Source organism: Scyliorhinus canicula, chromosome 1 (assembly GCF_902713615.1).
Source record: "Scyliorhinus canicula chromosome 1, sScyCan1.1, whole genome shotgun sequence".
Taxonomy (NCBI): domain Eukaryota; kingdom Metazoa; phylum Chordata; class Chondrichthyes; order Carcharhiniformes; family Scyliorhinidae; genus Scyliorhinus; species Scyliorhinus canicula.
Window position 1 is genome coordinate 169,147,660 of NC_052146.1, and position 17,972 is coordinate 169,165,631.

General features: G+C 43.6%; 2 protein-coding genes across 10 annotated transcripts in view; one reads left to right on the plus strand and one right to left on the minus strand.

The window, feature by feature from the left end:
• Positions 1 to 8,047, plus strand: part of pgm3 (phosphoglucomutase 3) — a 121,343-nt gene extending 113,296 nt beyond the window's left edge. For both annotated transcript variants that reach the window (XM_038802424.1, XM_038802433.1), the window contains exons 10-13: positions 388 to 507; positions 921 to 1,043; positions 4,893 to 5,066; positions 6,130 to 8,047. In XM_038802424.1, the coding sequence (XP_038658352.1) occupies positions 388 to 507; positions 921 to 1,043; positions 4,893 to 5,066; positions 6,130 to 6,219 (507 nt within the window). In that variant the 3' untranslated portion in view covers positions 6,220 to 8,047. The remainder of the gene's footprint in view (positions 1 to 387; positions 508 to 920; positions 1,044 to 4,892; positions 5,067 to 6,129) is intronic.
• Positions 8,048 to 14,446: 6,399 nt separating this feature from the next.
• The window catches only part of dop1a (DOP1 leucine zipper like protein A), a 283,413-nt gene continuing 279,887 nt past the window's right edge, over positions 14,447 to 17,972 (minus strand). For 6 of the 8 annotated variants that reach the window (XM_038802473.1, XM_038802504.1, XM_038802494.1 and 3 more), the window contains one exon: positions 14,739 to 15,044. In XM_038802473.1, coding sequence (XP_038658401.1) covers positions 14,739 to 15,044 — 306 coding nt within the window. Of the gene's footprint in view, positions 15,066 to 17,972 lie in introns of all 8 variants that reach the window. The other 2 variants (XM_038802463.1, XM_038802513.1) reach the window with 2 other exon arrangements.

The window sequence follows — 17,972 nt, forward strand, 5'->3', positions numbered from 1 at the left end:
ATTGGGACACTGTGGAATTTGTACGTTCCTCCCATGTCTGCGTGGGTTTCCTCCGGGCGCTCCGGTTCCTCCCACAAGTCCCGAAAATCATGCTTGTTAGGTAATTTTGGACATTCTGAATTCTCCCTCTGTGTACCCGAACAGGCGTCGGAATGTGGCGACTAGGAGCTTTTCACAATAACTTAATTGCAGTGTTAACGTAAGCCTACTTGTGACAAAGATTATTATTAAAGATTATTATAATTATTATTACAAGTATAAATCCCTTAAAGCTACCTTTGTTTTCCTAACGGGCATAAGTCATGGATTTCAAATTTTATTCTTGGAGTTGAGAATACCATTTTAAGTAAATTTGAAAATGCCTGTTCCTATTTTTCCGCTTTTAAGGTACTCTTCAGTGAGACAGCTGAGAGTAAAATCAGACAGCTGGCTCAGGATAAAAAACAACCGGGAGAGAAAAGCAATGCGGCTAAAGTGCTTGAAAATACAATTGATCTAATCAACCAGGTGAGCAAAATTTGTGAAGTAGCGCACTCTTGCATGTTGTACACCTTTCTATTACCTCTTGATGGGCTGCATGCTGATAATTTGCTCAAGTGCCAAGGAGGAGTGCATCCTGGACAGACTTTCAGCTGCTGCATTTGCAGAAACCACTGACATTCACGTGAAGCTCTTAGAATAGCCTGATGGAGAGTTCAATAAGTGTCAGATGTTGATGAAATCTAGCTTTGTACAGCTAAGAGATTTTCATTAATTATGAACAGCTTAGTCCTATGGAAAGTAAGTATTACTAATAGAAGTATAAAAGAATCTTCTTGACTACTCTTAGCTCTGTTTGGAAAGATCTAAAAGATTAAGTGGGCAGATTCATCAGTACATAATGTGCACTTACGTTTTGATCTCTGATTCTGAATTTACAGACTGTGGGGGATGCCATATCAGACCTACTGACAATAGAGACCATCTTGTCCATTAAGGGCTTCACTATCCAGCAGTGGGATTTAATTTACACTGAACTCCCTAACCGGCAACTAAAAGTGAAGGTGAGCCCATTTTCTTACACTACATTAATTTAAAAGATTAGAAACTTTGAAGTAGTCATTCAAAGGTGAGAAGGGTAGTAGAGGGTTAAATCTACACACCTCATTGTGACAATCATGATTCAGTGGTAGTTATGGTCAGCTATAAATCAGAATGCTGTGGGTTTGAGATTCATTTCACAGACTGGAGTACATAATCTATGCTGCCACCATGATGTGGAGATGCTGGCGTTGGACTGGGGTGAACACAGTAAGAAGTCTTACAACACCAGGTTAAAGTCCAACAGGTTTGTTTCAAACACTAGCTTTCGGAGCGCAGCTCCTTCCTCAGGTGAATGAAGAGAATGAATGAGGAGCAGTGCTCCGAAAGCTAGTGTTTGAAACAAACCTGTTGGACGTTAACCTGGCGTTGTTAGACTTCTTACTAGGCTGCCACCAGTGCAAGATTGAGGGAATACTGCACTGTTGGAAATGAGAGATTAAATCTCTGCCATCTCAGGTGGACAAGAAGAGCAAGAGAGCTTGCCCAGTATTGACTAGATTATTTGGTCATTATTGCATTGCTTTTACAGGGCTTTGCACAAGTTGATTGCAGATTTTGTTACATTAAGACAGTGAATTTACTTGGAAACTACTTAATTGGCTATACAGTGCTTTAGGACATGTGGAGCATGTGAAAGGAGCTTTTAGTTTTGACCTGTATTCCCCAAGATTTATTCTCTGCTGCCTCCTATTTCCCATCTATGATAGAAACCTAGAAACTAGGAGCAGGAGTAGACCATTCGGTCCTTCGAGCCTGCTCCACCATTCAATATAATAATGGCCAATCCTCTATCTGAAGCCATATTCCCGCTTTCTCCCCATACCCCTTGATATCATTAAAATCTAACAAAAATTATCTAACCTTTTTAAAAAAAATAATTAGATTTTTCTTTTTATATAAAACAAAGGTGAACGTGAACATACTACACAGAAACTATATACATCGGTTACCATTAACTACATACAGCAATTGCAATTTATATTTCTCAGCAAGTGCGTCATTTTGGCTAGGCTTCCTGCTCCCAACTCCCCCCTTCCCTCCCCTTCTTGCTATCTGGCGTGTCTTCTTTGGTTGTTGGATCTTCCAACTTGAACCTGTTGGGGTGGCATGGTGCTGCATATAATGTCTAAGTATCGTTGGATCTGTGCCTCTTTGTCTCTCTCTCTCTCTCTCTCCTCCCCCCCCTCTTGTTTCATTTGTGTCTGTGGATTCCCTCTCCCTCTGGCTTATTGGCAGTTGGCTGCAAACAGGTTTTGGAACAGCTTGGTGAATGGCTCCCCCGTTTTGTGGAAGCCCTCTTCTGACCCCGGATGGTGAATTTGATTTCATCCAGGTGGAGAAATTCCGATTGGTCGGAAAGCCAGTCAGCAGCTTTGGTTGGAGCTTCTGATCGCCAGTCGAGCAGGATTCTCTGGCGTGTGACTAGGGAGGCAAAGGCAAGGGCATTAGCCCTCCTCCCATAAAGTGTTCTGATTGCTCTGATACCCCCAAGATTGTGACACTCTGGCACGGCTCCACCCTCATCCCTACAACCTTCAACGTCAACTCGAAGAAGGCTCTCCACCTCTGGGAAGAACCTACTCATTTGAGTTCTGGTTAAGTGGGCTCTGTACCACTTCCAGCTGCATTAGGCTTAGGCTCGCGCAAGTGGAGGTGGAGTTGACCCTGTGCAGTGCTTCTCTCCAGAGTCTCCACCCTATTTCAAACCCCACGTCCTCCTCTCATTTTTTCCTTGTCTCATCCAGTTGGGAGCATGCCCTTCCCAGTAGTCGCCTATAGAGGTGCCCGCAGTTTCCCCTTCCCTAGGATGTCTATGTCCAGTAGGTCCTCTAATAGCAATTAAGAGGTGACCGTGGATTTGTTTCCTTATGTCAGATGTTTTTGATTTGCATGTGTCTTAATTCATTTCCCCCGGTCAGTTGGAACTTCTCTGTTAGTTCCTGTAGTGTTGTCAGTCTGTTGTCTGTGTAGAAGTCCCTAACAGTCAATGTCCTGTGGTCATGACTCCACCTTTTGAAGGTGGTGTCTGTTTTGGCTGGCGCGAACCTGCGGTCTATGCAGATGGGGGCCTTAATGGACATCTCGGTTAGATCAAAGTGCTGTCGTAGTTGATTCCATGACCAGAGTGATGCTATCACTGCTAGGCCCGTTGAGTGCCTGGTCGGTGGGGATGGTAGCGCTGCCAAGGCCCAGAGGGAGGTCCCCATGCAGGACCCTCCTCCATTCTTACCCATTCGGCCTCCGGTTCCTTTATCCATCCCTTTACTCTTTCCGCTGTTGCTGCCCTATGATAATATTGCAGTTTTGGGAAAGCTATGCCCCTCCTATGCTTCTTGTTCTTTGCAGGACTTTTCTGGGGATCCTGGGGTTCTCCTCTCTCTCTCTTTATCCCCCCCCACCGTACAAAACAAATGTCATGATCAGTTTTTGCACCGAGTTGAAAAGGCCTTGGGATGTAGATTGGTATAGATTTGTGCAGGAAGAAGAACCTGGGCAGTACTTTCATCTGGCACTCTCCCTGCCACCAGACTGATCAGATTCCATTTGTGGGTCCCTATTCAGTCATGATCTAGCCACTTTATGACCAGGTTGAGAGTTAGCGAGGCGAGGGTAGTAGTAATTAATTTTTTTAATGATCTGAGCTATGTATACTACCTGTTAGGGGACATTTTCTGATACTGGACTGTGATATAAATTATAGGTGGCCCTGTAACTACATTTTTGCTCCTATATTACTTTTGAATAGTTCTGCTGAGACAAAAGGTACTCATTGCCTGAGATGCCTGTTTAGAAGAGGAAATTTGTAGGAATAGATAGTGTATACACAATGCTAGTTAATATCAGAAAGGACACAAAATGGCTGTGAGCTAAGATATCAATACTAAAGACACAAAATGGCTGAACTATCCACTTTCCTGAACAATAAGTTACAAACTGTAAACTACCTCATGAGAACTAGGTGTGGGCATTTATAGGGAGTATTTCAATAGCCGCTGATAACAGCTTCACAGGACAAGGAATGCAATGTATCCTTAATAGCTCAAGGTCCCCAGCTGCAGACAGGATATATCCTTATGTTGTTAGTCTTGAGTGACTTTTGCATGAAGTTAGGGGCTGGTGAGACAACACCCACTTTAACCATATATGTGATAACTGGGAAGCTAAGAAAATTGATTGACCGCATGTAATGAATTGTGACGTGAATATAGTTATTTATTTTATTTTTTTTTAATAAATTTAGATTACCCAATTATTTTTTTTCCAATTAAGGGGCAATTTAGCATGGCCAATCCACCTACTCTGCACATTTTTGGGTTGTGGGGGCGAAACCCACGCAGACACGGGGAGAATGTGCAAACTCCACACAGACAGTGACCCAGAGCCGGGATCGAACCTGGGACCTCAGCGCCGTGAGGCGGTTGTGCTAACCACTAGGCCACCGTGCTGCCCGTGACGTGAATATAGTTGATTGATTGTCTGTAAATGAGAATACAACTAATTCCGCCCCTTGAATCTGTATATTAACCCAATGCGAACCTTAGCTCAAGTGAGAAAGAGAATTGCAAGGCTGCGGAGCATCCAAATCTTTCTCCTGGATCTGATATAATAAACTGCTTCTTTACTCACTCAAAAATGCCAATGTGTGAATATTTTCACCTCTAACACTACCTTTGTCAAAACTTGTTATTTTTTGTAACTTAATGAAGCTTTTTTTACATGAACTTAAGATGTGTGCTAAAGACTTGAGCCCTATTTCTAAAATGTTACTTATGTGCTTCAAACATTCCTTTTTGTTACCGTTTGTACAGGTGTCTGATCGACAAGCCATTGTTACTGTGGATGCTGGAAGGCGAACAGTGTCCCCTGCAGGGCTGCAGCAAAACATTGATGCTGTGGTGAAGAAATACAATCAGTCACGAGCCTTTGTCCGTCCATCAGGCACAGAAGATGTGGTCAGAGTATATGCTGAAGCTGACACACAGGTTAGTATGACACTGAAAATCAATTGCTTCAGTATAAATCTCTGTTACACTGGTTTTGGATGAAGATAAGAAAACATGTAATTCTGCCCTTGCATCAATTAGAGCTACATAGGTCATCCAGGTGTGTCTGGCCACCATCTTAAATTGTCCGCACTATTCTTTTCCTTTGGAAGATGTATTATCAGATACTTCTCGTGTTCAATGTCGGCAGTCATACTCACAAATAAACCTTCATTCCCTGCAAACCAAGGTGTGAGCTTCTACACACTATATTAGGTTAGATAGTAACATCATCTGGTTGAGGAGAGAACCTTTGCTCTGACTGGCTCACAGAAGTTCATGTTAGTCTACTTAATCCTGGATCGACGGGTGAAACAGGCAATTCAAAAACCACATCAGGTTTGTTGAATATGAAATTGTAAAATCAATACAGATTCTACTTGACTCCAAATGCGTTACGAACAATAAGCTGCAAAACTTTGAAAACTCCCCTTGTACTACTAACCCAGGTCCATCATCCATTATACAAATATATGCATGAGATTTAGTTCAATCTCATGGAGCCGTCAGATATTCACTCCCATGTTAACGGGGTAGTAGAACTAGAAAATCTTCTACAAAATTGTATGGAATATAACTCCAACCCTTGCCAGCAAAGTTTAAATTGGGACAAAGAGCATTAGATAGATGTGTTTCAATTTTACGTTAGCTGTCAACTATTTGCAACACCCAAGTGAATGGAGGGAATTTCCATATTTGCTGAACAATTCATTTAATTTTTAGAACAAGGACGTTGCAGGTTTTGTGGATTCTTGCCAATCCAGAATATTTGCATTTTATTTGGCGAATCTGCAGAAATAACTTACACCATTGACTCCATTTGAGCACAATTATGGTGGATGTCCTATTGCTGCCTATACTTAAATGAGCCTGAATAAAGTTTCAATACATTCAGTTACTGTACATATGCTCCTTATTTTATCACAAATGGACAAGTGACAGATTATAAATAGAATAAATTTTATTTTCATAGCTTGTAAAGTGTAGTTTGTTTGTTTTACAGGCCAATGCAGATACTCTGGCACATGAAGTCAGCCTTGTTGTGTACAAATTGGCTGGAGGAATAGGAGAGGAACCAAAGTTGTTTTGCTGAGGAAAAGAAAAACAAGGGATGAATGTGTCGATGTGCAATCTTTGGCCCTTACTACATCGAAGACACTGGGTGGGGAGGGGAGCTGACTAGAATTTATGTAATTCTTTAAAGCTAAACATATAGATCGTACTGCAATCAAGTACTAATGGTGCTCACACGAGAATTGCTGCTTTTCAAATTTGATATTGAAGAATAGTTGATGTTTATTGTTGTGACCTGGATGTAAATACAGCTAATGTGAAAACACTATGCAAAAGCAGGAATTTCTGTTTGCAATATATAGAACTGCATTCTGTGTTGCAAAGCTTCACAGTATTTTATGGATTGATTTATGGCATTAGCTGAAGTTTGAATGGTCTTGTAAAATGGCAAGATATCCATGCTTGAAATATTTTCTTTCCATTAAGCAAAAAAAATCATTGTTTTCCAGGAGTAAGCAGCGGCTCAGGTGGTACCACTAGAACCTGAGTTAGTAGGTTGTTGTTTTAAGTCCACTCCAGGACTTGAACTCAAAAATTAGAAACTGACATTCCAGTGCAGTACTGAGGGACTGGACTGCTGCACTGCCATCTTTTGAATGAGATATTAAACTTGAGACCCTCTGTCCTTGTTAAATGTTCCACCACACAATTTCAAAGAGCAGGAGAATTATCCAGCGTTCTCTTGGGTCGCTGGAAATGTCAGAGTTTTTCCAGAAAAGGCCCAATGTCATTGAAAAATCCATGGAGTTTTATGGAAGTTGGGGATGAGACTTGTCCGACTTTGGGTGGAATTTCACCTTTTTCAAAGATTTCTAACATCCACTCCTCGCATAATCATATGTTTTACATATCTGGAATCCAATTTTGTTCTCCTCCTGGAATTCATTTCACTAAAGGTGCAGAAACCTGGTGAGCTTGTGTCCTGACTAATAATTGTCTTTCAATCGATATCACAAAAAGAAGTCAGACCCTTATAGAACATAGAACAGTACAGCACAGAACAGGCCCTTCGGCCCTTGATGTTGTGCCGAGCAATGATCACCCTACTCGAACCCTATACCTGTAACCCAACAACCCCCCCTTAACCTTACTTTTAGGACACTACGGGCAATTTAGCATGGCCAATCCACCTAACCCGCACATCTTTGGACTGTGGGAGGAAACCCACGCACACACGGGGAGGACGTGCAGACTCCGCACAGTGAATTATGTGAATAACATTGTCAGAACAGATACATTCCAATGTAACACAGTGTAAAATGAGTCCTGTAATTCCTCGCTACACTACTTAACAAATGGGACATTAAAATGTTTGTCACCAGTTGGACAGAGTCAAGGGGCAGAGTAAGATTGAGAATGATTACTGTCCTGTTTACCTCTCCTACCACCCAACATGTTTAATTTTTTCAGATTCTCTGAGTGACATGCCTGTTTTTGATAGTTTTGTAGAAACGGTTCACAATTAATTGTAGTTTCAAATTATTTTCTATTTTGTGACCGTTTGTTATGTTTCAGATAGCCTGGCAATCATCTGTCTGATCAACTGGATAAACTTAATGCCAGTAACGTTCGCTAGTAAATGTAACTGTGGGAAGAGAAGAGGCAAAGTTCTGCTGAAAGTTCCTCTTTTCCCACCAGGTAAATTCTCCTTCCACATTAAAGCAATCTCATCATGAAAATCTTTGTTCACAATAAAAAAATTGTTGTAAACTTGCTCTAAAAGGACTTAGTTCAGGAAATCATAGATTTGTTAAAATGGGAATTTGGTGTATTCTGCTAAAGGTTAGATTTTAAACCATTGATCATCTCTGAGGAGTTCTATCAAGCAATAAACATGTTCTACTACTCTTTGGAGAGTTATTATGTAAAAATATAGAAGACAAGTTGTCCCACTGCACCACCACCATTTTTTTTTTGGACACTTGCCACCCTGTATTTCATCGGCAAACTGATGGAAGGTGTCATCAACAGGCCTATCACGAAGCACTTGCTCAACAACAGTTTGCGTTCTGCTAGGGCCAAATGTTGTTCTGTCAAGGGTTGTGAGCAGCACCAGAAAAAGCGAAGTCAATTAGAATCTATTACTTGGAATCATATCAAGCACAAAAGTTAAGAGTTGTAATTGTGGGAAGCCAATCATCTCAACCCTAGTACATTTGTTGTAGGAGTCCATCTCCGGTTGCTTCATCAAACCTTTCTACTTTTCATAAGGTGAGAAGTGGTGTTCTCTGATGAGATTGCAGTGTTCAATACGATCGGTGACTCCTTAGATAACCAATACATTTCTGTATGCAGCAAGAGCTGGACAATATTCAGGCCAGGGCTGATAAGTAACATTCATACAAATGCCAGTCCATGACCATATTCAAGAAGAGAATGCTTTGTTCAACAGCATTACCATCTGAGAATCTCCCTACCATTGATCAGAAGTCAACTCGAGCAGCCAGACCACGTCTGACGTTTGGAATTCTGTGGCAAGTAATTCATCTGACTGCACAGCCGGTCCAGTCAGCTACAAATCAGGAATGTAATGGAATTTCTCCACTTGCCTTCATTTAACAATGCGACTGGAGAAAGTCATACAAGACCCCCAGCCTAACTGCTACCCGCAGTGGTGTACCTGGCCTCCAATTCAAAAGAATTTTTCGCCAGTCGATCAGAGAGATGAAATCCTCGATATCGGCCTCCTTCTGGCCGCCCCGGCTCCTCCGAAACCCCAAAGATTGCCACCATAGGGTCTGGCTTGACCTCTGCCACACTATCCTGGATAATATCCTGAACACCACCTGTCATAAACTCTACAATTTCTCTTGTCTCAAACCATTCGGCAGCCCTCACCAGCACTTCTCACACCCATCTGTTACCCCCTGGAAGAACCCATGCATCCTAGCCTGAGTCAAGTACACCCTGTGTACTATTATGAACTGAATCAAGCTCGTTCTCACACAGGATGAAGTTGAGTTCACTCACCGCATCACCTCACACCAGGGTCTCCATCCTATCTCCCTCCCCAACTCTTCCTCCCAGTTATGCTTTATCTTCATCACCAGCGCCTTGCCATGCTCTCCCAACCACCTGTATATGGCCCCGATCCTGCCCTACCCCATGTCATCAGGGAGCAGCAGTTGCTCCAATAACATGTACTCCGGTACTTGGGGAAACTCTTTTGAACAATGTCCCACACCTGCCTATACCTAAACTCACTTCCCCATGGTAACTCAAACCTCTCCCACAACTCATCAAGTCCAGCAACCCATTCCATCCCCACCCCCTGGCTGAAACTAATTCAACAGTGGCGTTAACACTGACATATTTTTTTAAATAAACACTATATTGAGGTATTTTCAGTATAGTAACTACAACAAAATAAACAACGTACATGAAACCATAAACACTGCAAAAGCCGTTTACCTTTTGTACAGGTCCCACCCTTACTGACCCCCTACTCTAACCGAGACTACTTCCCGCCCCGCCTCCCTTATTGACCCCCTACTCTAAACTACTCCCCCTCCCAGCTTACAATTAATTTCCTGCGAAGAGGTCGACAAACGGTTGCCACCTCCGGGTAAACCCTAACAGTGACCCTCTCAAGGCGAACTTGATTTTCTCCAAACAGAGAAAGCTAACCAGGTCTCCGACTTCGGGGGCTTTATGAGTCCCTCCAAGGTAATAGTATCCGTCTCCGGGCTACCAGGGAAGCAAAGGCCAGAATACCTTTCTCCTCCTGGATTCCGGGGTCTTCTGACACCCCGAAAATCGCCACCTCTGGACTCACCCTTGTTTTTAACACCGTGGACCCTGTCCTGAATCCCCCTTAGTGGTATGAGCAGGAAGGTTGACACCTGTTTATGAAGGAAGTCCCGCACCTGCAGATACCCAAATTTGTTTCCCCTTGCCAACTAAACCTCATACTCGGAAAACTCCCCTCAATGAACATATCCCCCATCCTCTCAATCCCCGTTATTCGCCATAACCGAAACCCCCCGTCCATACTCCCCAGGGCAACCCGATGATTATCACAGATTGGGGCCCAGACCGATGCAACACTGATGTTTTATCAAACTTAAAATGCCTCCTCAACTGGTTCCATATCCTAAACGTTGACTCCACCACCAGACTCCCCCGTAGCAGGGCAAACTAGAACCCCTGCAGAACTCATCCAATCTAACTTCTCCACCCCTGCCACCTCATCTCCACATTCGCAGCCGAGTAATGGTTCAGGAGTGCCAAACCCCTCCTGCCTCTGCCTTTGTCGCAGAGCCCACTTCACCCTCGGTACTTTCCCACCGATATGAACTCCGAAACCAGTGCCTCCATCCTCTAGAAAAAGACCTGAGGGAGAGAGATCAGGAGCATTTGAAAGACAACCAGGAACCTTGGCAACACATTCACCTTTACCACCTACACCCTCCCTGCCAACGTCAAGTGCAAAGTGTCCCACCTCTTGAAATCCCCCTTAACTTCTTCCATTAACTCTTTCAAGTTCCACCTATGCATCGTGGCCCACCTGAACCACTTTCTTGCCACCTTAAATGGTAGCACCTCCAAATTGGCCCCCTACCCCACCGCAATCACCGGAAACACCTCACTCTTCCCTACGTTCAACTTATAACCAGAGAATCTCTAACAGAGAGTACCAGCCTCCCCGAACAGGTGCCGGATTGTGGCGACTAGGGGCTTTTCACAGTAACTTCATTTGAAGCCTACTTGTGACAATAAGCGATTTTCTTTTCATTTCAGGCCTATAATTCTGCCCATACTTTCCAGCCCAAAGAGCCAAGGGCTGTCACTATCATAAATAACGGTGACAGCGGACACCCCTGCCTCTTATGTAACCCAAAATACGTCTCATTCGTACGCACACTATTCACAGAGAACGCATACAAAAGTCAAATCCATACCACAGACTTTGGCCCAAACCCAAACCTCCACTCTACCCGATCAAAAGCCTGCCCCGCATCCACAAATACAATAATCTCAGCCCACCTCCCTGACGGAATCATAATTACAGTTAGCAGCCTCCTAAAGTTACTGGAAGCCTGTTTGATCCTCGGAGACCACCTCTGGCACACACCCTCCAATCGACAAGCCAACACTTTTGCCAGTACTTTCACGCCGTGTTGAAGAACAAAATGGGCCTGTCGGACCCTTTTTTTAGGATCAATGAAATCAACACCTGTGATAATGTTGCTGGCAACTCGCCCTGCGTCACCACTTCAATGAACATCCCCACCAAGTGGGGAACTAACTTGCAAATTGTTTATAAAACTGCTGGAAAGCCATCAGCCCCAGGGGCCTTCCCCGACTGCATCCTACTGATACAACCCAACACCTCCTTTCGCCCCAGCAGCTCCTCCAGTGCCTGCCACTCCCCATCTCCAGCTCTGGGAACTCCAACCCATCCAGAAACCGCCCCATATCCCCCACCTCTCCAACCTGCTCCATCTTATATCACTGCTCGTAGAACGCTGTGGCCATCTAAAATGGCCACCCGCAAAGTTGCCAAAGATAGAACACAACAGGCTGCAGCTTGCAAATATACAAAGCTGCAGCCCAGACTTTGCCGAAATTAACAACAGGAAAAAGGCTATTAAAAGGCCATCCTGGGACAATGGGATCCAGGTAGAACATAGAACAGTACAGCACAGAACAGGCCCTTCGGCCCTCAATGTTGTGCCGAGCCATGATCACCCTACTCAAACCCACGCATCCACCCTATACCCGTAACCCAACAACTCCCCCCTTAACCTTACTTTTATTAGGACACTACGGGCAATTTAGCATGGCCAATTGTGAGAGATTGTCAAAAGAGATTGACAATAAGTGGCCGACTTGCTGGTGTCGATTTTCTTTATTTGGGAAGGCCTACGTGCCTCGGACACTAACGGCCATGGCCGATTTGGACCCGCCCCGCCATCAAGGTGGCAGCCCTCAATTGGTTGGGATTGATCAGCATGATCAAGCCCTGATCGGCGTTAACAAGCCCTGATCGATTGATTGGACATCTACCTAGGACCACCCACAAGCACGCAAAACTTTTAAGGGATAAAAGGATGCTGCCAAACTTCCCTAGATAGTGGGGAAGTGCCAGAGGATTTGTGAATCAATCGGCGTGAACATTTCTAAAAACTACAGGCTGGTTAGTTTTTTTACATCAGTGGTGGGTAAAATTCAGAAACAACAATCAGGAAAAGAATTAACTTTAATTAGATGTTGATTGCAGAGGTTTGAGGTCATTAAGGAGAGCCAGCATAGGTTTGCAATAGGCAGGTACTGTTTTTGATGAACAGAGAAGATTGATGAAGAGAATGCAGTGGTTGTTGTCCATGTGGATTTTAAGAACGCATTTGAAAAAGTACTGCATAAAAAAACTGGCTGGGGTGGCATGGTGATGCAATGGTCAGAACTGCTGCCTCATGGCGCCAAGGACCCGGATTCGATCCCGGCCCCAGGTCACTGTCCGTGTGGAATTTTCACATTTTCCCCATGTCTGCGTGGGTCTCACCCCCACAACCTAAAGATGTGCAGGGTAGGTGGATTGGCCATGCTCAATTGCCTCTTACTTGTAAAAAAATAAAAAAGCTGGCTACCAAAATTGAGGACAATTGATAGGATTTTGAATCAAAAACAATGACTTTGAGACAGAAAACAACAATGTGTTAATGGTAATTTGCGAGGCTGGAGGATGATAGACATTTGGTCTTCATCAGTGCTAGGACCACTGGAGTTTTGATCTATTTAAATATCTTGGATATTGGAATCATAGAATCCTACAGTACAGAAGGAGGCCATTCTGCCCATCAAGTCCGCACCGACCCTCCGAAAAAGCATCCCAGTGCTAAAGACGACATGTGGTTCCTGAGCTTGCACTTGCCGGTAGCCAGACCAGTGCAGCTATTTATCCTAGAGGCAGCCGCCAACGAGTTAACAGCCTCTCATTGCACTGTCAATGACACCTTCCAACACTTGCCTACTGTTGCTTAGTTTGAGTTTGGGTAAAACCTCTTGGCTCCTGATTCATTGCATTGGATCATTACAGCCTTCGACCAAACATGAATAAAAGAGCTGAATTCCAGATGCAAGGTCTTCACATCAGGACAGCATTTGACGAAGTGTTGCATCAAAGACCTCTGGTAGAATTCAATCACTGGGAATTGGGAGAGCTCTAATGCCTGGAGTCATACATAGCACAAAGGAAAATGATTGTGACTGTTGGAAGTCAATCATCTTGCCCAAAACCGTAATCGCAGATGTTCTTGAGGGTAGTGTCAACTATTGTCAGTTGCTTTATTAACGAACTTCCCTCCATGTGGTCAGAAGTGGGAATGTTTGCTGAAGATTAATTGATGTTCAGTTTCTTCCGTAACCCCTCAGATAATAAATCGGTCCATGTCCACATGCAGCAAGACCTCGAGAACATTCAGCGTCGGCTAAGAAGCGTTAGCCAATGACCATCTGCAACAGGAGAGAATCTAACCCCCTCCCCTTGACATCCAGGGCATTGCCAATGTCCAAAACCTATCAACATCTAGGAGTCTCTAATGACCAAAAGCTTAACTGAAGCAGCCACATACAAGAGGTCAGAAGTTAGATACTCTGTGATGAGAACTCACCTCCTGACTCCTTAGTCTTTCCACCTTCTACAAGGTACAAGGCAGGAGGGTGATGGCATACTTGCAGTTCCAATAACATTCAAAAAGTTAGACAACTTTTAAAAGATTTAAAACTTTTATCCAGAAATAAGGTCTGCTTGATGAGCACCCCACCTTAAATGTTTACTTCCTTCACCACTGGCAAGCCGTGGCAGGAGTGTACCCTCTACAAGATGTACTGCAGTAATTTATTAAGGCTTCTTCACCGCACCTTTCAAACCCATATCCTCGACTTCCTAGAGGAGTGATAGCGGGACATGGGAGCACCATCACCTCCAAGTTTCACTCCATGCTACACACCAGTCTTTCTTGGGAATATAGGGCCTGAACGTCCATGAAGTGGCAGAATCGGATTGGCACTCCACTCCTGTTTTGTTACCTGGAAATCTTGCAACTTCTTTCTGGCTTGACCATCAGACAGGCTGATGATAATTATTTAGTGCCTGAGCCCTTGTGTTGGGCGTTGGAGGTAGGGAGGCCATGCATTACATCTAACATGCTCTTGTTCCTGGCTCAACACCTGTTCTGCTCTGCTTCACTGGATCTGATGTTATTTGTAATAGCTACAAAAGGGATTACATTGTACACCAAAGATACTACTGCAACATTTAATACTGGGCCATCACACTAGAATTTATCACAAATGCAGTTATTTAGAACCAAATAGAATAGTACAGTAATTTACATTTTAGGCATCATAATCAATATGAGCCAACAATACTTGACAAAACAAAATTCATAATTCAGTATTCAGGACACAATCTGTACAAATAAAATTTAATATAATTACATCCTTGAAATGAGTTCCTCGTTAAAGTACAAACTAAAATGTACATATTGCAGAATATTTGCTTTGAGTGATTACACTACCTGCAGCGGGAGACTATTATGTCTTTATAATACCTTCCAGAAAATCTTTCTCCAGCACTTCTTCTATTTTTTGTCTGGCTTTGCTCCAGAATGTTTTCTGGTTCTCAGTTTTCATGTCTTTGTTTGAGAATGAGTTTGTGTGCCGGACTGGGCTCCCTGAGGATCCACTAAACTTGCTCAAGATTTTGTTGGAGAAAAACTGGCTAAGTACATTGAAGAAAGGAAGCAGTTGCTCGATACTGCGAACGGAGTAAACTGTCAGCAGCAGATGACCTGGTTCCCAAGCTAGTGTCCTCCCTGAGTTGTCATCCTCTGGATTTTTCTGTTAAGTAAGCACAAAGTTCTGCCATGAATTAGATTCTAGTTATTTCTGACACAAGATTGACAAGTACAATATTCGAACTTTTCCAAAGTGCAGATGTGACCTATCTCCATATACTCACCTTTATCTCAGCATGACAAATATGTAATCAATCTCAGATTTAAAATGTATAATTCACAGTGTTAATTATTTTTGTGGAATAGAATTCCAAATTTCAACTATCCTTTGTGTCGAAGGGTTTCCTGAAAATAGCTGGTTCTCATTTTTAGATTGTGCCCCTATGTAACCAAGTTTCATGAGAAATTAAGCACTGACATTTTACTACGCAGCCATTGCTCCTCTCCATTTATTTTCTAAAATATTCTGTTATGAGTCGCTCTGACCTCCCCTCTGAAATTCAGCTCTTTTGCCCACACTTGGACAAGTCTTTAATGAGGTCTGGAGTGGAGTAGCCGTGCTGAAATTTAAACTGAGCGTTGAAAAGTAGGTTATTGCTGTGTAAGTGCTGCTGGATAGCACTGTCAATGTCACCTTCCCTCACTTTGTCTATTGATTGGCTGATGGGGTAGTAATTCGCCAAAATGGTTTTGTGCTGTTTTTCATATTGTTAGGTAATTCTAGAGTTGTAACTGTACTGAGGTTCATAAGATATAGGAGCAGAATTAGGCCATTTGGCTCATCAAGTCTGCTCCGCCTGCAATCATGGCTGATATGTTCCTCATCTGTTATTTACAATGCTACAGACCAAGAGCTGAATAACAAAATCAGCCAGAGCATCTCCTCCATAGAACACATGAACTAGGAGCAGGAGTAGGCAATTTAGCCTCCCGAGACTAAACACCCTCTAAGTGATCATGGCTTATCCCATCCTGGCCTTAACTCCACTGTCCTGCCCGTTCTCCATAACCCTTTGGCTAGGGGCACAACAAGTGCTGGAGCACAAGTCTGCAGGACTACAGCTGGGATGTCATCAGGTTCCACAGCCTTTGCTTGTATTCGATCCTTTCAGCTGTTTTTTGCAATCACATGCAAGGAATCAAATTAACTGAATACTGGCAACTGTGTTACTGAAAACCTCAGTAGGAAAGCTGAGATAGATCATCAACTCATCACTTCTGGCTGAAGATGGTTGCACAGCCTCGTCTTACCACCATTATTGAGGATAGGGATGTTTGTGGAGCCTCTGTTCCTGACTAGATGTGGCTTTGATCTAATCCATTAGTTATGGGATTACTTAGATCTTCTAGAACATGGTGCTTCTGCTGTTTAGCATGCATGTAATCCTGGTTACAGTTTTACCAGACCTCATTTTTAGGTATGGCTGCTGTTCTGCCAGGCATGCTCTTCCGAACGATTCATTGACTCCGAGTGGAACCTCTGGCTTGATGGTAATTGTAGAATGAGGACCGTGTCAAGGCATGAGGTTGCAGACTATGCAGACATCTGCTGCTGATGATGACCGACTGCACCTCATGGATACCCAGGTTTGAGCTGCAAAATCTGTTCTGAATCTATCCCAATTAGCATGGTGGTACACACCACATAACATGATGGCAATGTCCTCAATGTGAAGTCTCCACAAGGACTGTGGTGGACATTCCTACCAATGCTGTTTTAGACAGATGCATTTATAACTGGTAGGCTGCTGAGGATGAGGTCAAGCAGGTTTCTCCCTCTTGTTGGCTCTTGCTGTTGGTGAAAACCTGCCTCTATTGATTTCTTCCCCCACCTACTAGCCATCTTGTCTAAACTGCAACAGTGATAGTGTGGTCTTCATCACAAAATCACATCTTGATTTTTAACACTCCCGCTTCTTCGAGCGTCTACTTTACTCCATCCTCTCCATCAGCCGTTTAAGCCTCACTACTGAGTCTTCTCCAGCAGCAGAATATTGTCCTTCCTTGCCGCCTGCTTTGAACTCATCTTCAGTGGTTTCAATCTGCATCACAACTCCACTTGCCCTCTCTCTTTGATTTAGGTTCTTCCTCCATCTCAATTCTCTTACCCAAAATTCAAAGTACCCTTTCAAGGACAGGTTGCATCTAAACTGGAGAGGCATAAATATCCTGGCAGCGAGGTTTGCTAGTGTCACACGGGAGGGTTTAAACTAGTATGGCAGGGGGGTGGGTACTGGAGCAATAGGTCAGAATGTGAAAGCATTGAGGGAGACCTAGGGAATAGGGCCAGTAGAAGAGCAGACAGGGAGATGTTGCTGAAAACAGCGGGTCTGGTGGCCTGAAGTGCATATGTTTTAATGCAAGAAGCAGATGAACTTAGAGCTTGGATTAGTACTTGGAACTATGATGTTGTTGCCATTACAGAAACTTGGGGAGGGAAGGACAGGATTGGCAGCTAAACGTTCCAGGATTTAGATGTTTCAGGCGGGATAGAGGGGGATGTAAAAGGGGTGGCGGAGTTGTGCTACTGGTTAGGGAGAATATCACAGCTATACTACGGGAGGACACCTCAGAGGGCAGCGAGGCTATATGGGTAGAGATCATGAATAAGAAGGGTGCAGTCACAATGTTGGGGGTTTACAACAGGCATCCGAACAGCCAGCGGGAGATAGATGAACAGATAGGTAGACAGATTTTGGAAACGAGTAAAAACAACAGGGTTGTTGTGATGGGAGACTTCAACATCCCCACTATTGACTTGGACAGAGTTTGTAAGGAGCATCCAGGACAGCTTCTTAAAACAATATGTAGACAGTCCAACTAGGGAAGGGGCTGTACTGGACCTGGTATTGGTGGTAGAAGTTTCAGTAGGGGAGCATTTCAGGAATAGTAACCACAATTCAGTAAGTTTTAAAGTGCTGGTGGACAAGGATAAGAGTGGTCCTAGAGTGAATGTGCTAAATTGGGGGAAAGGCTAATTATAACAATATTAGGCGGGAACTGAAGAACCTAGATTGAGGGCGGATGTTTG